Source organism: Empidonax traillii, unplaced genomic scaffold, assembly GCF_003031625.1.
Source record: "Empidonax traillii isolate 1590-97213 ecotype Southwest subspecies unplaced genomic scaffold, ASM303162v1 scaffold277:size2070623, whole genome shotgun sequence".
In the NCBI taxonomy this organism is placed as follows: Eukaryota; Metazoa; Chordata; class Aves; order Passeriformes; family Tyrannidae; genus Empidonax; species Empidonax traillii.
In genome coordinates this window covers 539,855-564,530 of record NW_020955470.1, presented here as the reverse complement: position 1 = coordinate 564,530, position 24,676 = coordinate 539,855, and the positions used below count along the sequence as shown (strand labels likewise).

Sequence of the window (24,676 nt, the reverse complement as noted above, 5' to 3'; positions counted from 1 at the left end):
AAACAGCTCAACTTTCTTCCAGCTTTACACTCCCTCTGTTTTTGTTTACAACTTTCCACCGGACTTGCTGCCCAAGAATTTTTCCTTTTAGCCTGCTTTATAGGTTGGTGACAGCTGGCAGAAGGCACAGTTGAGCAGTGATGCTTTTACTGAGAAACAGGAAAATATTTTCCTGGTATCCATAGAAAGATGCAGATGCTTCTTGTATCTGACGCTGAAAATTAACTTTCATTTTTTCCTGACCCAATCCAATGCAAACCAGACTGTTGTAACTCACTGATGGTATGAAGCAGTTTTGCTGATGCCTTCAGGTTCATCACCCTCTGCAGCCTGACCAATTCTAAATGGAATAATTGCCCCCTCTCTTTTTTTGTTAAACAGGAGGTAGAACTTCGTATTTTTTTCTCTTCTCTTTAGTGCATATCCTTCAAACATCTGTTTTTCATAATAAGTTGTTTTTCCTCTGGAAAGTAGAGCTGTGCATTAGAGAGGATGTGCATATCTGGGTAAAATTCTCTCCCTTTTCTGTGCCACAGCCAGTCTTTCTGGCTGATCATGGGTGGCAAACCTGCAATTTGCCCTGAAACCAAAAGGTTACCTGAAATAACAGCTATGCTACTGGTATGTTTTGCCCTCAAATCTAGGAAAACCAGGAACTTCTGGGGAAACTGAATGCTATTTGGTAGCCACTAGTCACTAACCACATAGTTCCACTGGGATGTTGAACAGTGCTGTGTGAAGTTTGTCTTGCATCATGTTTGACACTACCACAAAAGGTAGTGTCCTTTTATATTCCCTTTGATAAGAGTATAAAAGCATCATAAAAATCTTCACTGGAAGTCTGAGGAAATGTCTGAGAATTCATGTATCTTCTTGGAAAATGGATTTCAGGTCTCTTAGTAATTTAATACAATCTTTATGATCTTCCTTTCTATCTACTAGATCTGTGAGGATACAGAGAAGCAATGAAAAGGCCCTTGTCCTGCATACTTCTATCTTGTAGTGCATATTTACTGTGGGGAAAGATATCAAGAGTTATCTTACACTCTGACGGATTTTCAGCAGCTTTTTGAAGAATTGCCTTTTAAAATGTATTTATAAAGAAACTGCTAATAAACATGGCATTTAGGCAATGCCATTCTATCTTCATTATGCAGAAAATGGTGAGAAGGCTCTCCACTTCATGTAAGACTGTTTGTCTTGCAGATTGCTTGCAGATTTATTGCATGGTACATGAGAGATCTCAAACTGTCCAGTATTGAGTATTAATTATATTTTCCCTAAAACCAGCACCACGTGCCTGTTGTTTTGTGAGGCATTATAGTATTATTTTTTGAAATTTCATTTTGTCTAGGAGCTTTTTTTTTACCAGGTTACTCACAGCTGATGATACAGGACATCTGTGTGACAGGTTCAAAAATTTAAAAAAAAAAAAAATTAATGAACGCAAGACCCACAGTATGTTCTCCTATTAATCAATGGGCAAAAAGTATTTCACCTGTCCAAACAATTGTACGTAGATCCAGTTACTTACTGTCAGTCTCCCTTATGCTGGCAAGAATTACTCTCAAGGAGCTCTCTGAAGTTTATGCAAAAGCTATCTCTCTCTAATTCATGGAAACTAGTAAGACTTTACTTCATGGTGAAGGTACATTAAAACAAGTCTGTGCAGCTTGGTGGAGGAACTTGGTTGCTAACACTGACAGCGTTATAGAATAAATCAGAAAAGAGGTTACTAATCTGATTGTCCCTAGGCTTTTTTCTTTGTGCAAATTGAACTAAACTGCTTCCATGCTGGTTTTGCATTGATGCTAATCCTTATATCTGATGCAAAATTGGGAAGAAGCATGGTTTATTGTGAAGTACTTTCTAACATTTGAAACTCCAGAGTGGCTGGGTCATAAAAATTCGCGTAGGCTGTATGCAAGTCCTCCAGAAAGTGGAAGATTTGAAAACTGTATGAACATCACCTTTCCATACTAATCAGTTCTTGTGAAGAAGTTCTCTCTTTTTAGGATCACAGACCAAGATATTATCATGTTTTCTGCATGTTTATATTTCAAATTATCATTAGTTCAACCAGTGATAATGCTTAAGCAGCTATTTGATTTGGAACCACTGCTCTAGCAAGATATAATCTACAGTAGCAAAACTTTGGCCCTTTCTTCCTGTCTTATGGACCATAGACAAAAAACATACACCCACTGCATTGTGGATGTTTCACACTTTGATGGAAATGGCCATGCTTTGTCAGACAAAGTCTGTCTCACTGCAATTCTGTTTTGCTAGTGGGCAGTACATGATGCAACATAATTATAATTTTTGTTTTCTATCTGACATTGTATACAGTCCCTTTTCCTGTCTGATCATGAAAGAACCGTGTTCTCTATTCACCTTCATTGTGCCCCTTCTGATTTTACAAAGCTTTTGTTGTAATCACAACTCCTAATCTTTTTTTCCCTCCAGCTTCAAGGATAGTATACTTGATTTGTTACGTTCATATGTAGATAAAGCAGAAGCCTAGTATGCTAATGAAGGCAGAATCACACTAAACAGACTTACTATTTAGTGTGTTGTGAATCCAGAAGTGTGATGATACTGTATCTTAGTACCCAGGGGCCTAGTAAAAAAAGTATGAGTACTGGTGTATGTTGAAACCACTGCATTAATTAGCTCTTTTTGCCTTTTTCTTGATGTTACTCCATTTGTACGATATTCCTCTTCTTGAGATGAGGGTGAGAAAGCAAAGGGGACCAGAACTCTGTGCAGCACTTAACAGTCATAGAATGATTTGGGTTGGAAGGGACCTTTAGAGATAGTAGAGTTCCAAGCCCCCTGCCATAAGCAGGGACACCTTCTACTAGACCAGGTTGTTCAAACCCCCATCCAGCCTGGTCTTGAACACTTCCAGGGATGGGTTATCCAGAGCTTCCCTGGGCAACCTGTTCTACTGCCTCACCACCCTCACAGTAAAGAATTTATTTCTTATATCCAAACTAATTCATTCCCTTTTAGTTTAAAACCATTACCTCCTGTCCTTTCACTACAGGCCCCGGTAAAATGTCTCACCCCATGTATCTCATAAGCCCCCTTTATGTATTGAAAGGATGAAATAATCTCTCCTTTATTGCTTTGCCATATTTCATACCAGTTATGGAAGTTGTCAGTTTAGTATTCTACACTTGCTGTTTTCAATACTGATCTGTGTTCTCTGCAGAGGTTATAAATTCAGGTACAAGCTGCCAGTCGAGTGTGACTGACAGGTTCTTGATTAATGAAGCCTAGTACTGAAATTGCAGAAAGGGGTGGATCAGCTGTTGGTGGTATGGAGGTGGCTGAGTTTTACAGGTCCTGTATGTAAGGGTGCTTTTCAGTCACTGTTGTTTATTGTAACTGTGAAAGTAGTACTACTAATATATATTGGAAAGCCAAGAAGATTTCAATAGATGTGGAATGAATTGAATTATCATGCAGTGTTGTGATAGTCTGTTAATTCCAGATATTCCAGTTGATTTTTTTTTCATGTGCTGTAAAGTACCAAACTTATTTTTTCATCAGTACTAGTTGTAATAACTAGTTCCATCACAACTCTTAGAATGATGTACGTTTCATGTAAGAATCTTGTGGATGACCTCTGAAGGCTGTCTAATTTAATTCCTAATCAAAGCAGAATAAATTAGATCAGTTTGCTCAGCAACTTTTGCAATGAAGTTTTGACCATGACCAGTTCACATATTTCTTTCTGTGTTTGACCACTGCCATGATACAAAATAAACAGACTTCACATTCTGGCCCAAATTTTCTGCATTTCAACTTACCTATTGCCTTCTGTCCTACCCTTGCACACCTCTGAGGAGCCTGGGCCTATTTTCTCCTTGCCCCTCCACCAGGTATCTGTAAACAGCAGAATTCTGTCTTCAGTGGAACTCAACTTTGTACTCAAGCTCAAATGCTTCACTTCAAAAATAAAAGTAAAACGTTGAAGCAGTTTCTTATGACATTATTTTTAGCTAAAAGACTTATTATTTTTAGGTTTGCTGTGCTGTCTGTCAACTATATATCCATTGATGGAGCTGTCCTGTTCTTAAGAAGCCAAGGTTAGAATACTGTGATTTTAGCCTTCAGTGACTTCTTGATTTTTTCTCCTCTGTGGTAGTTTTGGAATCCAGCTGAGCTGTGCTAAAATGATATTGATTTCAAAGCAGGTTTTTATAATCTGTTTAAATATGGACCTCATCTCTAATTTAACTTTTTTTGTTTTATTTTTAATGAAGCTCTTATGCTAATGGCATCCAAATTTTAAAAAGTGAGAGGAGCTTTTCAGGCCCTTAGATAAATAGGGTTTTTTTAAACATTTTTAGGAAAATGGTATAAGCTGAACATTCTGTGAATAAGGTGGAGAAAAAAATAGTGAATGTGAAACAGATTGTATTCACAAATTTCTTTGGTGACTTTCATTGACCTCCAGGCTCTTTTTTCAGTTCTGTTAAATTTTCCTTTTTTTCCCTTCCCTCCTGGGAATGTGTCCCTGGGTCTCATTCTTTTGAAGGGCAAGAAATAGAAATCTACTTGTTCTGTTAAACTGCTGGCTTAGGGCAGAAATTAAGATATTTCATTTGGAAACAAGGGATAGAGGGGGAAAATAATGTCACTAAACTAAGGATTTTTTTGCAGAAACAAATTGCAGAAAATTTAAGGCTTGAAGTGCGTTGTCCGGGAAATAAAATACAGTATCTATTTAATAAAGAGTAATTAATAATAATATCAATACACTAACAACTGGGAAGATCAGCCTGAGACTAAGCTACTTAATTGGTTGGAGGGAACTCTGAGTGTTTTTGGTGCTCTTTTAATTGATGAATAACGGCAACAGCAACACAAACACACAACATAGCACTCCTGAAACTGCCCTGACTGCAGTTTTCTGTTTAGTGACTTTCCTAAAACAAAAGAAAAAAAAGCTTTCTAATTCCAGACTGCTAAATGCTCTGTGCTTCACTCCTTGATGAGAGAGCAGAGTGGGAAGCTCTTCAGGCTGTTACAACACTTGGCTTATTTTGGTTGTGCCTGCGTAATGCTAGCTCCATAATCTTATCTTTCCTCCTCTACTTTTCTCCAGCCTTAAGTGAGGGTGACATAACTGTCTTCTGTGTAAGGCAGTTCTGGAGCAGACTGGGAAAAGAAATGTTGATGTGCAGACAGTAGGTATGGACAAGTTTGCTTTAAGGTACTTTCCCCAGCTAGAAGGAAACCAGAATATGATCCTTGCTTTTCTCTGCCCCTACCCCAGTTTTCCAGTCAGTGAAGCAGGTAAACCTCCCTTTGCCTCCTTCCCCCATTCCACGGGTCTGACAGTCCCGCACTGGGATCCCTCCTCCACCTGCACAGGTTCTCGTTGGTTGTTGTGGCTGCTTCCCCAGCTCCCACTGGCATCATGTCATTGCCCACTCCTCTCTGTTTGTTGTCTGTTTTGTCATGGTTTCTTCAGTTTTAAAGGACTTCATTACAGAAGGTTTTCTCTATAGAGCAAATCATACAGAGCCAAAATGCACCTCTTTTTTTTTTTTGCTTCCCTATTTCCACTGCTTCTTGTCCTATTCAGAGGTGTTCTTAACTGCTGCTGCCTTTGTGCAAGCACTCAGTCATATAGATTTTCTGTCACCAGAGCTTTATATCAAAGAACGTGGTATCAAAGAAAGGATTTTTTTCCTTTTAGAGATAAAAGAAAATGTCTTTGTTTCCAGAACTTCCAAAGACTGACTCAACTTGCTGTCAAAACAAAACAAAAAAAATCTATATTAGGCTTTCTGTTCTCAATATGTGGATTAAAAAGAGCATTTAGAGAGACCATTTATTTGAAATCTAGGTTTCTTGAGCAAACAAAAAACCCTTTTCAGTTCATCTAGGCATGGAAAATCTCCCTTGGCTATTTAATTCTCTAGAATCAAAGTGGTTATGTCTAATTAGCTTTTATTTGCTTTTGGAGCAGGCTGTCTTGTTAGCATAGAATCATAGAATGGTTTGAGTTGGAAAGGACTTTAAAGTCCATTTAGTTCCAAGTCCCTTGCCACGGGCAGGGAATCTTCCATTAGACCAGGTTACTCAAAGCTCCATCCACCTCGGCCTTGCACACTTCCAGGGGTGGGTAATCCACAGCTTCTCTGGGCAACATGTTCCAGTGTCTCACCACCCTCACAGTGAAGTATATCTTCCTAATATCTAATCTAAATCTCTCCCCTTTTAGTTTAAAACCATTCCTCTTTGTCCTATTACTATCTGTTCATGTAAAAAGTCCCTCTCCATCTTTTTTTATAAGCCCCCTTTAGCTACTAAAAGGTTACAATAACCCCAGAGCCATCTCTTCTCCAGGCTGAACAGCCCCAGCTCTCTCAACCTGTCTTCATAGGAGAAGTTCTCCAGCTCTCTGAGCATCTTGTGCATCTGAGCATCTCTGGACTCCCTTCAGCAGGTCCACGTCTGTCTTGTGTTGGGAACCCCAGAGCTGGATACAGCACTCCAGGTGGGATCTCACAAGGGCAGAGAAGAGGGGCAGAATCACCTCCCTCGACATGAAGGCCGCACTGTTTTCGGTGCAGCCCAGGATACAGGTGGTTTTCTGGGCTGTGAGCGCACACTGTTGGCTCATGCCCAGCTTTTCATCCAGGAGAACCCCCAAGTCCTTCTTGGCAGGGCTGCTCCAGTCTGTACTCATAGCAGTGGATGTTTTTGCTGTGGAAAGCTGAAAAATACTAAGACTCAGTGATTAGGCAAGCTGATACTCTTTTCTCCTCCTTGGCTGATAGGGAACCATGCTGTGAAGAAGAAAGGAAAAAAACCTCAAGCAAACTTTCTTGAAGGATTAGTAAACTAAATGAGGGAGGAAGTTTCTTCTAGTGCTGGGAGTGGTTCTTTCAACATTACTGGAAACAATATAAGACAGTGGGAAAGAGCATGGTACTTAAGTAAAATTATTTTGTATCTTCTCAGCATAATTAATGCAGTTTTGATCTTAAAGCTATTTATCTTATGATTTGTTAAATTTTAAAGAAAGGAAGAATGAATGAAATTGATACTTTTAGAAAATAATCACATAATAGACGAGGAGAGGAAAAAGGGTTTTACTTAGTATATCATGCACACAGAAAATAATAGGTAGGTCTAAGTGCTTTAGAGGAGGAGTCTTAGCTGAAGTAAGATTCTGCAGGAAGGTTCTGCAGATGATGCAGAGAAAGCTGGACTGGAAGCTGTCATTTTGTAAGGGAAGTTAAAACAGAGAAATGGTTTCCATGTTTGCCCTCTGTTACTGAAATCACAAACCCGAACTTTCTTTTCTTTGATTCCTTACTTTTAATTGTAGATCAATTCCTTGAAGATTTATCTAGGTGGAAGAGAGGGTATTGACTGGTATTAGAACAAGAAAAGGTCCAGAAAACAAATCTGAATCTTGAGCTTAATTGATGCTAAACTGATGTATGACTGTGCTGTTGCTTGGCTAAGTCTGCTTTTTTGGAAACAACCCTCTACAGAGCATGAAATGCTGGCAGGAGCCCTACATAGTTTTAGGCTGTTGCTACAAGCTGTTACCTAGATTAGCTGGCAAATAAATGTTTGAACCTGCAAATGACTTTGGCAGAGCCCAGTCTCTAACCATAGTTTCCTGGCTATGGAATTTTGGTAGGTATTCTTCTAATAATTTGAGGGATGGGGAATCACAAGGTTTCCAAACACCAGATGTCTGCCTGCATTTGCTGTGGGATTTTATCCTACAATATTTTTATTCCCCTGGAAGAGAATGCGGTACATTTTCACACGGAGATGCTAAGATGTCATTAATACTCATTCTTCTGCTTTCATTATATAATCTCCTTTTAGAACTAGGGTTTTTGTTGTGTTTCTTTGAAAATTATCTCTGTCTTTTAGTTGGCAGTGGATCACACCCAAGCTCCTATGATTGCTATACACTTCATTTTATCTGCAGAGGGAAATCAAAGTGCCTTACCAGGGGATTCGAAATTTCCAAATATAACTTGTGGGTTATGCCTAGTAACAAGGATAACAGCTAAAATCCTCCCCTGTTTAGCTCAGTGTAATCTAATAAGATTTTTTTTTGATGTGAAGCTAAACTTCCAAATCCAATTTTTTGCCTTTTGCTTATAAGGATGAATGTCTAGTTTGGTGGACAGTTTGGATCAAGCTACGAAATATCCGCTTGGATCACAGCATCCACTTCATGTATCACCACTTCAAGCAATGTCACCTTCTACAGCAGCAGTATCCTTGTTTTTCCATTGCTCTTTATCTCATGCTGCCATTTTGGACTCTCATTAGAGCAAGCTCTAGCATGTTTTGAAGTTTTGTAAACATTATGTGCTAAAGAAATTTACTTCACCTAAAGGAATTATCTGAAACCAAAGCACAAAAAACCCAAACAAATCAAGTCTCACTGAACTAAACATGGCATTAGGAGGTCTTATCCTTGTGACTTAATTTTTATTCATAGATTAGAAGAAGGAAAACAAGCATCTTGGGGCTTTCTCAAGTTCAAATGAAGTGGTTCCAATGCAGGAACGTGTCTAAATCTAGCTGGAAAGAAAACAACAGCAATTAAGGCAGAAGTATCACAGACAAAAAAATGATCTGACTTTTTGGAGACAAATATCTATTTTTTCCTTTGTAAAAATTGCCAAATGTTTAAATTTTTCTATTATTTATTTTTAAATCATCTGTGTCGCTCTAGTTCTATGAGCAGCTAAGTTGCTCTGTTTTTTAAAGATTTAATGATTTTATTTTTTTTGCCATTTTAATGTATTGTCATAACTAACAGCATATTTAAGTGTTATCAGAAACTACTGAAGTACAATTTTGGTTTTCAGAAGAACTGATTTTCAGAAGAAAAATGTATTTAATTCTGAAAAGTTGTTTTGTTTTTAATTTTTTACTTTAGACCCATTCTCTGTAGTTAAAACTCGCGTTCTGCCTAGAGTTGTTTATTTTTAAGAACTCAGCAATACGGATGGAAGAACTGGTGATAGGAAATATACATACAATATATACAAATACAATATAGCTAGTTTCAGAGCTAGATAATTTTAATAAAAAGTTTCACAGTCGTTTTCTGTTTTAAAAACCACTCACCTCAAAATCAAAGTCCTTTGGGCTTTTTCATTGAGTTGGTAAAGCTCCTTTAATATGGAGATTAGCAGTTTCTTTTATTTCTTTCATTCCGTTTATTAGTTTGTAAACCTGAAGGCTGTGAATTTTATGAAAGAAAATCCTTTAATTTTGTGTATGCCTATTTATATGTGGCAGTTACCATGGCACAGGTTTGGAGTGAATCTTTTGAAACGCTGTCTTGAATGACTATGATAATTTTTATCATCATTTTTGTGATACAGTTAATCAGAAGTCTGAAAAAGTACTTACTGAACTTAGCTGACTGGATGTCCTAAAATTCTAAAGTGTGAAATTCTAATGTAAAGGTCCAAACTTTAGTGCTTGTACTCTGTTGCAAAATTTCTGCAGGGCCCCACTTCAAGTGCACAAACTGATTTGTGTGATGGAGTTTTGTTGAGAGTTCACGACTCCCTCTGAGTTGCAAGCCATTGTCTGAGAACAGCTACTTTAATTTCTAGCTATTCATTTTAGTGCCTCCTTTCCGATTGTTTTGTACAATGGGTCATTGTGAACTGAATTTTATATAACTTCCATCAAATAGCTGAGTGGATCAGGAATTGTTAAAAACTTCCTTGGGACATTTCTGCCATCTCTCCTGACAGCCCCTGCTGTAGAGTTCCAGCTTATTCCGTGAGCATGACATTGATGATGGACTGTAAGATCTAGGTTGGCTAAAAGGTCCCTTGAGGATAAGGATAGATTTTGAACTCAGTTAAGGCCCTTATAGGAAGTTTTTGAAGAGCAGAAGATCTCAACAGCCTGGATTTAGAACAGATGCTGCAGAATCAGTTGCCAGATTTTAAGGATTTTAAGGCCCAAAGCCTCCATGCTCGGGTGTGATGCCAGGTATGAGAACCTGAGGGCTGTCATTGGTGAATTAAAGTTCATAGGTAAATTGGTTAGTAAATCTTTTTTCTTTGTGAAGTTTGGAGTTGAGGAGAAATCCCAGAGTATATCTGAGCTCTGGGCTGCTCCTGGCTAGCAGTGAGTGCCGGCTTTGTTGTTTTTCCACCGAGGAAATGACACTTTGACTATGGAACCCTTTGATGTACTTGTTGGCCCAGTGATGTCACATATCTTGCTTGAGAATATCTTATGAGATCTATGGAATGACTTATTTATCTCTCACCTGATTTATCTGTCACTTGATTTTACTTGAAGACATTTTGAGGTAATGATGTGACTAAATGGCAGGACATGTGGGACTGTGTACTGTCCAGATGTTAATGTTACTTGGAAACCAGCTAGGAAATTCATCAGGCTGTATTCTGCTATTAATATTAAGGAAGCAAAGTTAAATGATGATGCAATTGAGCTATGAATTATAAATACCATAATTTTAAATGAAAATAAATTTTTCTTAGGCAGGTCTGATTATCTTTCAATGAAGAAAATATTATCTGAACCCCCTGCTTGAGTCCCACTCTTGAAACTGTTCAAAGATTGTCAGCTTTCTGAAGCTGGAATTCTGCATCTAAACTCTTCACTAATAGACCCATGTAGGGTTTTTTACTGAACCAATACTTTTAATATGTTCTGTGTTTTTAGGAAAGACTTTGAAAATGTAAAATTGTAGATCCTTTTCCACCTCCCTGGTTTTTTTGGATGGCAGCTATTTTGGCCTATTCATATTGTGATTAGATGTTCTGAATGGGTATACCAGATGTGATAAGATATGTAAAACATAGAATTTTTCAGCAAACTATACTGGTGAAAAAGCAGTACTCTGTGCAGAAAGAAATTAATGTAAATACTAGAACTGGGGATTTAAATTTTTTTCCTATTCTTCCATAGCTTTCTGTACTTTTTTTTTTTTTCTCCCATAGGATACTTTGAAAGTTTTAAATAGTTTTAAACTTTCTCTGTTAGCCAGAAATTTGGGGTTTTTCTCTTCTTTAAGAAACTGTTTTCTGCATTTTGAATGCAGCGTCATACCATTTCTACCAAAAGTATGGAAAAAATGTAATTAATTTCTGCTCCCTCTGCTGGCCTGTAGAGCTGTGAAGAACAGATCTATCCTGTACCTTCAACGTACCCACACTTGCAACTGGTTCATGAAAATTGGGTCTTTTAGGGACTAGGGAGAACACTTCATCTCCAAAATCCAGATCTCAGCAGTGAGTAATGGCATTTCTGAAATAACCTCTCAATAACAGTGGAAGCTTTTAGAAAAGAAGCAACAGTAATATTTTGTGATAACTCCTGAGTATGTTCAGTTGCAGCAGATGTGCCATCCGTTAGTATGATATGGGAGAGCTGTACATTTGACATCAGTAGCAGACACTGCGCAGAAAAATGGTTTCATTTTTTTACTTGGGCTTCCAAGATGATTCCAAAAATCGTCTTTGTAGTACAGTGCAGAACAGCAGAACTGAAATGACCGAATTGTTCAAAAATAATTGAAATAATCCAAGTTTGTTTGAAACTAAGGTGCAAAGCCTGCTATGCCTGGCAACATTGTCTTGACAGCGATCACTTAAGAACTGTTATGTATTCTTTTGTTGTTGTCTTTTTTTAAGCTGGACCTGTGATCTGCAGAATGCTAACATACCCTCCAACTCGAAGAGCCTTAATTGTGGGTTGTGGTCTGCAGATGTTTCAACAACTGTCAGGGATTAACACCGTCATGTATGTATTTCCTACTTGCTTCTCTTTATAAAGAATTAGAATTAGTCAATTAGACCAGTAGCAGTTGCAGATGGTCTTCTGGACAAAATCTGAAATGTGAAAAATTGAGTGTGAGAGATGGAATGCTGATTGGAAATCCAGATGTTGATGTATTTGACATAGCAGAGAATTGGTACAAGAGAATGTTAGTATGAGGGCAAACGTTAATATAGACACAAGAACGCAAACTGCTCAGGGAGATGCATTATTCTGTGTTAGGGTTTATGGTCAAAGCTGTGTTTGTTTAGACGGGAAAGTACATTTATGGTTTGAATTTGTGTGCAAATAGAGCAAGAGAGGGTGAGGGTTACGCTGGCCGTGTTAATGAGATGGAACATTCCTGTGAAATGCTTTAAGAGGTAAGATGCTGAGGGAAGAACCATTTCCTGTTACTACATGGTTCTGTTGTGTGTATGAAGCCTCAGTAAATGTGGAAGGGAAGGATGATCATGTGGGTTTTCTGGTAAGCTGTCAGCTCACAAGAGGAGTAGCTCTTGACAAAAGTGCAATGCACAAGACCTTGTTTTAGATAAAATTGCTGTTGGGCTACCCTACAAGAGTAACCATAATGAATATGTTTGCCGTGTTGTTTTAAGAGGAAGTGTAAAATATGTTGCTGTAACATCTTACAGAGAGAACTGTGCCTAAGGGAGCACACTTCTCAGGAAATTGTTAAAAAGAACAGCTAAAAGGATAAGGCTTTTACTGGTGTCAAGAGCTACCATATTAAATATTAGATTAAACATCTGCCATCTGTCATAATGGAGAGAAAAAAAACCCAACCTCAGTATTATTGAACTGCAAAGGAGGAAAATCTCTAACAGGTAAAGAGACTTCAAAAAGTAGAAATTGTAACCAGAGGTGGGAAACGCTTGGATGCAAAACTGGTGAGTTATGTGTGAAAACCAGAACACAGGCACAGAAAGAGCTTTGAAAAATTCTTCAGTCGCATCAGAAACAAGAGACCTAGTAGTCTCCAGGCCCAGTAAGAATCAAGACATTGTGAGAACACTAGCAGAAGAAAAATATTTAGCACCAAATCTCACAAAGATTCCTTTTGCATTTGTGTTAGTTACAGAGGACATATGGAGCTTTTTGCACGGGAGCTTACTTAAGATGCCTCAGGTGGTCTTTTCAAAACTGAAGTATTGGGGAAGAATTTTGAGATCAAGCTGATTAAAATGAAAAATAACAGGTCTGGAGTAATTTAAATACATTTTGGAATTTGGAAATGTAGCATAATTTACATGAATTTACAGCCTGGAATGCTTTATTTCTGTCTCTATCAAAATTAATTAAAACTTCATAGTCGAATGGGAAGATATGCATTTGTAAATATGAAAATGAACATGTACATGTAGAGTAAAAAGTAAGAAAAAAGAGCGAATATGATTGTTGTAGACAGATCATAGCTTAGTTGGATGTGAGTTCATGGTCATGTTAGAACTGTATATCCCATGTGAATTAACCATCCTAGTCCATCACAGATTCTGGCAAACTTTCTTTCTTGGAGAAATCAGATAGTCACAAAAGTGGGGGGGAAGTTCTCTCTGGTTAATTACTATTTAAAATAGGAAAAAAAAGAATGAGAATAGAGGATGAGTTATCACAAGCCAAGAGTAGACTCCTACAGGGATCTATATGAAGATCTTTGCTGCTTTAATAAGTCTGTGAAAGGAGCTAAACAACAATAAAACAGCTTGTACTCATACACCATTCACGATATTAAGATACCCCAAATCTCTGAACAGTTGTGGGAAGATTGGCAAGTGCATTAACTGTACAATATTATATAATAATGATTGCAGGAGGGAACTGGCTAACTATCATGCATGGCAGTCTACATTGTTACTATTCAAAAAAAGAGAGCTTGAAGTTACATTATCGTTCTATACAAACATCATGATGACATCCATGACCAATCTGAAACAGTGCTAACAGTTGCAGATGTCCTTTCTTTTGTTAAGAATAAACCGGGTTATGTGTGGGGAAAGAGATACCTGTACAGGATGATTAGGACTCTGCAACTTGGAAATTAGGTCAGAAGAAATGCAAGAGGTATATAAAGCTGCTAATGTTCTGGAGAGGATGGGGAGATCATGATTATTCATCGTTTCTGATGACACGTTTTTGATGACTCTTAGCTCTTACCCAGCAGTAGGTTTAAAATAAGCGATTTTTCATGCAACACATAATTACATATTGGAACTCATTGCACAGGATGTTACAGATGCCAAATGTAGAAGTAAGTTTAGAAGTTAATTAGGGAAACTTACATAATAAACATTATTAAAATGTTATGAAATACGATATGCATACAACCTCTGGCCAAGGACAGTCATTCTCACAATTTGGTTCTTTCTACTTTAGGATGCCTTATTAGGCAAGAACAAAAAATAGACAGTTCACAAGCTTTATGACACTGGTAGGTTGACTTTGTTTATTTTAAAGTTAGTATATTTTAAAATCTCAATCTCCTTTCAATGTAGGAGACTTTACAGATAGTTTGAAATTGACCAGATTTGCTTGTGGATGTGTAGGAGGACAGAATTGCAACTGTAAACCGTAGTTGAACCTTAGCTTTAAAATAATAAAATGCCTGTGATAAACACATGAAGGCACTGTTGTTAAAGGGCTGGATTGTAAACTTGCAATATCCAGTGTTTTTTAATAATCCAGTTTAACTAAATTTGTAGTTATCAGGTGTGCAAGAAACACATTCTCCCATGAAAGCACATTTTTCAAATACAAGTAAGCAGCTGTCTATTGATGGTTTGCTTACATAGAAATTGATGGTTGCCTTCTAATGCTCTGATTAAATGGTACCTTAAGGAACTGTCAGATTGTATTCAACCTCTAAACACTAGTTTCCTCTTCATAATGTTTAGCTGTGTCATTCTGGGATTGCTGTTCTCTTGCAGCAGGAAAGCAGGCACTGGTTATGGTTGGAGGATCTAGGGATGTGTGCACTTTCCTTCAGGGGTTTTGCAAGTGTGTTTACTAAAAACAGTAATGAAAAATATTTTCAGGGTTGGTGTTCACTATACTTTTGGTGCTGCTGTAAATCCTGGTATCCCTTTCTGTAGGCCATAGAAGAATAGGCTGATGACCCCAATTTGCTGTTGCGGGGCTTTCCCTGACAGGGAATTCAACCTCTCTGGTTGCCCCCTTTCTACTTATGTATTTCCGTGACACTCTGCTACACTGTGACCACTTCATGTGGCAACTTCTCTGATGGGCCCTGATTTAGTCTAATAGTCTGGCTTGAGACTTTTCACTATTTCTGATATAAAAGAATTTGTTAAATCTTGTATATTACTGTAAGAAAGTGAGCCCATTGGGCTGAGTTTGTATGTGTATGAAAAACTCATTTAAACCCCCATAATCAAATCACAAAGAGAAATGAGAATATAAAGAAGAACGTAATTGTTGAATGATTTAATACTTCCCCAATTTGTATATGATTTACTGAGTAACTTCAATTTTAGAAAAGAAAAGCTTGAATCAAAAACTATGGGTATTAGAGGAATTTTGTGGGGGTCTAAAAGTAGTCATTGAGTGTGCCCAGTAGTAGAAGAGATCCAAAAAAGCAAAAAAAATATCTACAGGAAACACATAGAGACAACAACAAAAATCTAGAGCTTCCATGGTTAAGTGTTGAGAAATCTGGTATAAATTTTGTGCTTAAAAATTGGTTATCAGTAGTGAAGCCAATGAGAGCAATGAAATCCATGTGTAGTTGGATTTCTCTTGAGGATAAGGAGAGGAAAACCAGAATCGCTGTAAGAACTGTTGAGGACTGTGCTCAGTCCTTCTCACTGTGCAATAAACTGATCTAGTTTTTGCACGGAAATAGTTTTGTATCATATTTGAATCAGCCATGTACGTGCATAACATCCAGCCGAGAGCAACGAGGAACTCTCATCACGAACAGGATGTTACTGAATTGGTGAGAACGGTATGTGGAACAACCTCTGCATTGAGGAGGTGGATCTAAAAGAGAAGCAAAATGTAAAAATAGGCTAAGGAGATTGTGACTCTCACAGGAACAAATTCTAGCATGATAAATTTAGTCAATAGAAGAATAAAGCTCAGTGACCTATTGCTTTGATTCCTTTTTTTCCCCCTAAGAACAAGGGTTCACTGCTGTTTGATAAAGTGCCTGATGTAGAAAAAATGCTTCCTTTTTGTTATGGCTCTTGCCAGCTTAACTGACCTGTAAAAGATAAAGTCACACAGTTTTGGACAAGCATCTCTCGCGCTGGTGTGAGCAGGTCTGAAATGGTTTAACTTTTAAGTTTCTTATCATTCTAGTATTTTCTCATCTTGAAAATGGAAACTCACAGTTTCAGGCCTGGAGTCCCAAACCTGGCTACCAGGAGACGGAGAAAGGCCCTGTGAAGGTTATATTCCAGAGGAGCAACTACTACAGAATTAACTTTATAATAGTAACAAATCCCAGAATTTTGTTAGAACAGGGGTGTTCAGATATTTTCAAGTGCACAGTCACCCATAGTTAAAACTTGGGGGAAGACAACCATCTTAAGTTAAAACTTGAAACTAATTTTTCCCATCAGTTTTTTATTTAAGAAAAAAAAAATTAAAAGAAGGAAGAAATTCTGGTTTTGGGGGGATGGGAAGAGGAGGGGGCTTGAAGGATTTAACTATTTCAAATTGCTTGGTGAAAACCATCACTAGAGTACCAGGATGTTTTATCTATATGCTCATCTTCCTGCAGGACTGTGACTTATGAAAACATTTCTGGTACTGCACAGCCTCATTGCAGTAAAAAACCCAAACCATGGAGAAGAAAACTTTTGGAAAAAATTCCAAGTTGTCTTGAATACTAGTCAATAATACAGCTGTAATTGGAGGGAGTTCAGTACTGTCATGTCAGAACTGTACGTAGGTAGTGTGGCCTGGCTGGAGTTTCTGCTGCTCTTTTGGAGGCTTGCTGTCTGTTCCCACAGACTGCTTGTGCCCTCAAGACTGTAAATCTAGATAAGATTGAAGAGACAGCTGTATCATCTTGATTACTCTTACTCTCCCACAACTTTAAGTGGACTTGATGAAAGCCAGAGAAAATACATTGTTCTGCAGTTGAAACACTGTGCTTGATGTGATGCTAATTTAGTAATTTGCCATTATCTTTTCACATTGTGTCAGAAAAGCTTTCTGCAACAAAAAGTGGTGTAATGTGTCAACAGGGAGAGCTTATGGTCTTCAGTATTTTTGTTAAGCTGTTTGCTGGTGTATATGATGTGTTATTCCTATTTAATAAAATGTTATTTTATTTCTAAGATATCCTTGCATCCCCTAAAAGTTAAGTGAATCTACATATAAAATATATTGGTGTTTGGATTTGGTCCACAGATGCTTTTGAGTTTTAACTGTCTTGCTTTTTTAATTTGTGCAAGAAAACAAAAGAGGGAAAAAAAAAAAAAGAGATGATAAAAAGAAACATCTTTTTTTCAGCTGGCAAGAAATAGGGAGAGCAAGAAAATACTATAGGGAGAAGAAAAAAACTTAGAATAATGAGAGGAAAAATCTGGATAAAAGAAGAAAAATACAAAAGAGGACAAGAAGAGGTTATGTAACAAATGGAAATTGAAGGTTTGAAGATAAGTTAAGAATATTAAAACAATTAACATGAAAAGTGAACAAATACCATACTGAATGTAAATGAGAGAATGAAAGAGAGCAGGAGTGGGACTGGAAAGAAGCCAGAATACTTTTGGAGTTTGAATAGAGGCTAGAGAGGAGTTTAATGGAAGCAAAGCACACTTCCTGACAGGTTTAATCGCCAGGTCTATTGTGCAGCAGCTGCAGAGCTGAAACCTGGGAGGAGCAGAGGGCAGAGTGCACCTCGCTGTAGCCTTGGGACTGAGCCGAGCTTGGGGTTTCTGCTCATCGTGGATGTGCAGCTGAATCCCCAGAGGGATGGTGAAAGTCAAGACTGAGAAACTTGCCTTTAAATTCCAGTTTTTAAAAAATGAAATGCTGAATAGGTAACATTGGACAGTGACTGCAAATAAACCATTAATTTTTTTGTTGAAAATCATTGGATGAATACCTTGTTTTGTGAATTACAGCACAAGCAGTAGCAACTCTGTCTACTCTTTGGGCATCATTTATAATTAATGACTGAATGTATTTACAGGTTATGACAGACTTATAATGAATAAGCTGGTCATTGAAATGAGATTTTGCTGGAATATTGACTGTTGATTTGGATATTGGAAAATAGTTGTTGAGATCTGTAAACAGATCTGCTGGCAAAAAGTAGTGGTGGTTCGTATTTTTCTTGTGCTTTGTACTCTAGCATTGATTTTTTTTTCAAGTTGTACAGGTTTCTATTGTGTTCCCTGGCTCTGCATTTTAAAACAAAATCCAGAAAGTAGCATAAAAAACAAAACAAGCAAACCTGCAACAAACAAAGCAAAGCCCCAAGCTGACACAATGCTAAAATGTCATCCAAGTTGCCCAGCAGTTACTGAAGAACAATATATCTTCTGTTGTAGACATGACTTAAATTCAAATTGGGCAGAGCAGTATGCCATGTGGCATTTATTTTTGGATGGCCAGTAGCTTGTCACGTGAGTTGTTCTTGTGTACTCTCAGACCCAACTGTGCTTCAAGTCTGACTGGAGGAGGGACAATTACATTGACAATTGTAATGTTGTTAGGATAATTGAGAAGATTTGGTAATTGGCAAGTCTAATTTTCTCTGATGACTCCATGACATTAAGGCTGCTGCCTGCTTAGGTTTTTATCCTTCAATATTTTTTGTGACTAAACTGTCCAATTTATATATTTCTTTTAAATTATGCATTTTCCCCTTAGGCTTTAGGAGATTTTTAATAAAACAAAAAGAAACTCTGTGTTGTGTGTCCAATTGCTTTTCAGATAATAATCCATTAGAGTTTTTATAGGTTTTCATACATCCTTCCAATAACATCTTTTGGAGAAGTGACCCCTCATTTTAACATATTATCCTTCCTTTTTATCACATCATGTTTTAGGTAGTACTGTGTGCAAACTCATCATGTGAACAACTTTAGTGTTCTGTTTTCACAGCTGAGCTTGTTTCTTGTAAAGCAAAGAGTGCATTAAAAATAAAACCCTCAAATTTCAAACTATTCACTTAAGTTTGGAAAAGTATCGCACAGCCTATAGAGAGAAGTGGTGTCTTTGGAACTGTGGCTAAGAACAAACTCCAGTTTGGAGGGGAAAATGTTGCTTGAAGTGCAATGTCTTAGGCTGGCCAGAAGCAATTCACAGGTCAGCAGCTGGGATGCTGGTGGGGTAGGTAATAAAAATGCTAAACTCCCTTTCCTGAAATGCTGTCAGTAGAACCCGTGGGCAGTATTTACAGCCCCTGGGAAACGGCCATTTTGGCAGAGGCAATCCTTTCCATTCCCTCTTTTTTTGCCTTCATCCTTCAGTGCAGGTCAGGGAGGAGCCTGACCATAATTTCTCCAGACCCTGCTCTGATGTTGTTTCTTCTTCTCAGTTATTAGTAAATATAGATGTGAGAGGGGAATACTGCCTGGTAAGAGGAAATCTGCTAGGAAGTGGCTGAAACATAAATGTGTTGATAACAGGATGCCAACAGCTATATCTTTGTTCCACATGGAGGACGCAGGCTGGGGGTGATTGTGTCTTGGTATTTGTAGTCAGGGAGAGAGATGGGAAGAGCAAATAGGTCACACTACGGGATATCTTACCTGGCTCTGTACCTGTCAAGAACTATGAGGAGTACTTAGGCCTTAGCCTTCATTTTGGTTTTGTACTTAGCCAACAGACTGCAAGACTGAGAGTTCTAGATGGATGTATCTTGTACTTGAGGCACAAGAAGGCAGTCTGGTAAACTTGAACATTTTTAAGGCAGTGCCAATATTGCTGAAGTTTATGTATCATTTTAAAGATATATATTGTTTTAAAGATACCTCCCATGCTTTAGAATTTTTGTTTAAAGAGTGAAATGTTTTTCACAAATATTCTTGTGTGTGCTTGTTGGATGACCTACAAAACCCTGAACAGCATTAATGGTTTAGCTCCAAAGGCTGTAATTTATCAGTTGAAATAATTGTGAGAGAGTGTTTAGGATACAAGTGAGAGACTGTATTAAAAACAAGTCACCCGTGTGTCAGCATTGCTAGCACTAAACCCACACTATGCTAAGGTTCCACTTAAAAGAGAAGAGAAAGAAAAGCTTTCTTCTCCTGCTGTGCTGACCTTGTGTGATGGCCAGTTTAAAAGTTAATTTTTCTGAGTCAGTTTAAAAGTATGGATTTGTATTTCACTGTAAAACAAACAAACAAAAACCTGCAGCTTGGGTTATTTGGGCAATGCCATACATCAATCTTCAGGATTGCCTCTCAGACTGAAGCTTCTCACTTCTAATGCCAGTTCTCTGTGCATTTCATGTTCTTATTCCTTTTGAAATAGAAAAGAAAAATCACAACTTTAGGCCACTTAAAAAAAAAAAACAAAACAACAAAAGGCAAAACAAACCAGAGAATTCAGGTGGAGTTGTTAACTAGATCAAAGCTGTAAAATGTACGTCTGATTTAAACTGCTTGTTTTGTCAGTGTAACTAACCAGAGTTATTGGCAGATAGCTGTTACAGGTACATCTTGTCCTAACTATTGGAGATCAAAGGATAGATAACTCAGATATAAAAGTTTGGAAGCCTTGGGTATCAGGAAGATCAGGGAAGTAGTTCAAGATGTTATATAATGGGAAGAAATGAATAGAATCTGAAATTATTATCAGAACATAATTTAGTGCTTAGAGATATTAGATTGAGTGTCTCAAGGGAAGTAGGAAACACTCATGATTTCTAATTGCTTATACTGTTACAACAACAGAGAAGACATTAGAAAGAACATATTTGGGTTTTTTTGTGATGGAATAGTAGACATAAGGTTAATATAAGTTTGAAGGCTACTTTCCTTTAAAATTTTATATCCCAACTCTTCTGATAATTCTCATAATCTATCCATTTATTAAATGGGTAAATGGTTAAAAAAAATAGAACAAAACCAAACACCTAAAACCTTGGCAAACTTGAAAAATCTTAGACTGCCAAACACATTAAATGATATTGAGGGGGATGTTTATTTGCATTATAATTTTCATCAGGTGTAAAAATAAAGAACAAAAAACCTGAAAGTGCAGAGAAGGCAGGTTCAGGTGCTGATGTGAGGTATTGTAATGGGCACTTAACTCTCATTCTGTTTTGAAGAAATTTTCCCCAGTTTTTCTGCCTTTGGTTTCTACTCTGCCTTTTGCCTGTAGTGAAATCATAACACTGTTGGATTTCTATCTGTTGCCTTGGCAATAACTTTCAGGTCACCAATCCAGTGTTAATTTCACTGCAGGGCCGTGCAGGAGGAATTGTGTGAAAAGGTCTTTTCCTTAGATCCAGTATATCCAGAGTGCAGCTGTTGGTCACTTAAATTCATCTCGTTCAGTTTGTTTGTATGTAAAGCCAAGTAATGGAATGAAGTCAGAGCGGTGGTGCTGTTTGTAAATCATTCATGAATGATTGCTGGAGGAAGTGCCCTAAATAGCAATACTGGTTCCTTTATTTATTTTAATGTATTATTTATCTAGACAGCTCCTGGACCACAGTTTGGTCTCAACAGTTTTGCTTGTGTTATACATTTTCTAATAGTATTGTAAAAGTTCCTTTTTTTATGCAGCTGTTAAAGTTTAATATGCATCATTCTGTTGAACTGTACATTTTTGTTGTCTAGCATTTTTTTGAGACCTATCAGGAAATCAGATACCAATCAATGACCAGTTTAATTTTTTTTTTTCTGTAAGGTACAGGAGAGTAGTAAGGGGAGAGGGATTTGTTTGTGCCGTAGGTTTGCTCTCTTGTGAAAACCTAGAGGGCACATATTATTCAAATATTGGACTATATTCTTAGCAATAAGGAAGTGTCTTCTTCTTAAATGAAAAACAAAGAATATAGAAATGTGAAACAATTCAAAGCTTGCAATGTAACCAGTCTCGAAAAGACACAAAATTAACGTGTAAAAGGTCACCTGGCTAGATGCTGCCTGATACAGCAACATGAGCAACCTTGGTGGAATATATTACTGATCCCATTCAAACACAGAGTAAGAGATATGATGCCCTTTAGATCTGTTTACTCACCTTTACTTTAAGGGCACAGGAACTGGTTCTGTAAATTGGATTCTTTGGAGTCTGTCAATAAGAGTTAAGCTGCCACAGGCTAGTCAATGTGCTTTGTGCCACAGAGGTGGAGAGACACACATAAAAAAAAAAAGGTTGAAAGGTTATGTGCAATGCAAAGATTTGCCATAAATTAAAATAGTCCAGAAATGAATCGTGAATAAAACGTGGTGGCATCTAAAGGCTAATCCAGAATTTGGTTTTGTGAGAAGTTTGCAAAACAGAGAGATTGCTGTTGTCAAAATAGGCCATATGGAAGGTTTGGTAATGGAGTAGTCACCAAACTGAAAGAAAAGAAGAAATCACTGTTGACTCTTAATTCCTCAGTGCTCTCAGAAAGAACTGTCTGTAAGGCCAGCGAGGAGGAGAGTCCAGGGAGGCAGTGGGATATCGGGATGGGGAAACTAAACAACACCTGATAGTGTAGTATGCTACTGCAAACAGCTGATGTGGCAAGGAGATTAAACAATGAGGAGGGAAACTTAAAAAAAGGAAGTACAGAAAGAGAGAAGAAAATCACATTAGCTGGGATGGACAGGGCTTTAAAATGTACTGTAAAACTACTGCTGGAAAAAGAAATTATTTCCATGGTTAGAAGCTTGTCTGACATGCCCTTCCTCTCAACAGAATCTAAGAGCCACATCTAGGTTTTTGCCTTTTGAAAACTGGACAAGTAGGCCTTGGTTGCCTGTGACACTTGAGTACTCATTCCTGCTGTGTCATGTTAGAATATGCTGAAGCAAATAGTTATGTAAAAGAAAAGATGATATATGAATTTCTTTCTTTTGCAGGTTACTCTAAAAGCTGTGCTTGTTCTGTTGACCATATAGAAAAAGAAAATATTTTCTTGTTTTTCTGAAGGAAAGTTATTCCTGAAAGTTACTCAGCTGAGGGACACATGAAACCAGTAGATTGCTGCAAAGAACACATTATCTTGCCTCCAGTCCTTCTAACAGTGACTTTCAGACACTGCACTGTATGTTTGCAAGAAACTTTAAGCACATTTTCTAACTTAGGCATGCCATTTACTGCCCTTAAGTGACACATTTTAGCTTCCTGTGGTGTGTTTGTAGTGTGCATATTACAATAGTATTCACCCAACCATACGATTTTGTACTTTTGAATATCTCTGACTCACACAGGAGACTCGTTTGGCCTATTAGCTTGGAAGAAAATTGTAGTTCAGCTCATGCAAACCTCTTGATCTCCCTGAGTCTTTTAGTGTTCAGAGTGGTATGAGCAGGGTCATGCAGAGTGGCTCAAGCTGTATGACTGTCATTGGCTTGGGCAGCTCCAAGGTCTGTCTTTCATCTTCTCTTGCAGTATCAAAGCTGATCTTTTCAGTAAATCAACTTCTGGCTTTTTCTGACAACACAATCTTGCAGTGATTCCATGCTTGCTGCTCAGTAAACCGTGAAGTACAGAAGCATTGAAGTATATTTGCCATACATACTTGAACATTTTTATTCTTGTAATCATGTCTTAGGCTCTGTGCATTAGCTTATTACTTCTTATTCTCTCTAAATATAGTTATGAAGAGGTTATAAGCAACTACTGTTTATGATATCTTTCTAAGCTAGATGTTCTCTCTAGAGAACTCGTTTGGGGATTTATTCTGGTTTCATAAAAGACATTTTCCTTTCCCAACAACAAAATTCTCTGTCTGGAACGAATTAACTGCCATTCAAGGACTAATCTCTTCCTCCATGGCAGAAATTTCTTCCTCTGTGGTGCTGCTCTTCAGACTGACTGCTGCAGTCACTGCCACAGACACTCCCCAGGGGTTTCAGACCAGAATCACATCTGTTGCTCTGAGTCACAACTTCATCCTATCTGGTGGGGTTTCAGTGTTCATTAAACTAATTAATGATTAAATACAGCCAAATGACATGGCTTGGCTGTTTTTGTCATGTCAGTAAGGTTTCTCAAAAATTTGAGGTATTGGCTGTTTTTACATCTAAATGAATGTTTGGTTATGTGCAAGATTTTAAGGAAGCAGTTTTTTCATGTTGGCATTAAAGTCAGAAGAAGTACACTGCTGCCTGGATTGCTCGAGTTACAGAGGTATCTAAACCCAGAAAAAACTGTATTTGGGGAAGGCAAAGGCCAGGCAGAAATAACTCTGTGAGGACGATCTTTACCTATGCAAAATTAGAGGTATTACTAGGGGAGAGAGGAGCAGAAGAGGGAAGATGGGAGCAAAACATAATGCCAAAATTCACTTGCTTTCCTCAGTAAAGCAGAACGACACATAGCACTGCATCTGTTGCTGCTTCATTGTGGCCCTGTGGTTTTCCCCCATAACGGACTCCCCACCTAAGCTTAGAAACCTGTATAGTTTTTCCAGGTTTTTGAGGGAAGGTGCTGAGATAGTCACCTTGTAATCTTCTCAGGATAACAATACCTAATTATATTGTGTACATAAGTAACTATTGTTTATATGTGTTGTGAATCTAACAACTGATAACTGATGTGGATGGAGGGACTGAGTACACCCTCTCTAAGTTCTCAGATGATACCAAGTTGGGTGGGTGTGTTGATTTGCTTTTGTAGAAACAAACATGTAAAACATTCCTGTCTTACATATTACTGATATTGATGATGTTTTGTGTGTTTAACTGCCTGC

At 37.7% G+C, this 24,676-nt stretch overlaps 1 protein-coding gene across 1 annotated transcript in view; it reads left to right on the top strand.

Annotated features, from left to right (window-relative positions):
- Positions 1-24,676, top strand: part of SLC2A13 (solute carrier family 2 member 13) — a 145,450-nt gene that overhangs the window by 56,305 nt on the left and 64,469 nt on the right. The window contains exon 4 of the mRNA XM_027890091.1: positions 11,694-11,802. Within this exon, the coding sequence (XP_027745892.1) occupies positions 11,694-11,802 (109 nt within the window). The remainder of the gene's footprint in view (positions 1-11,693; positions 11,803-24,676) is intronic.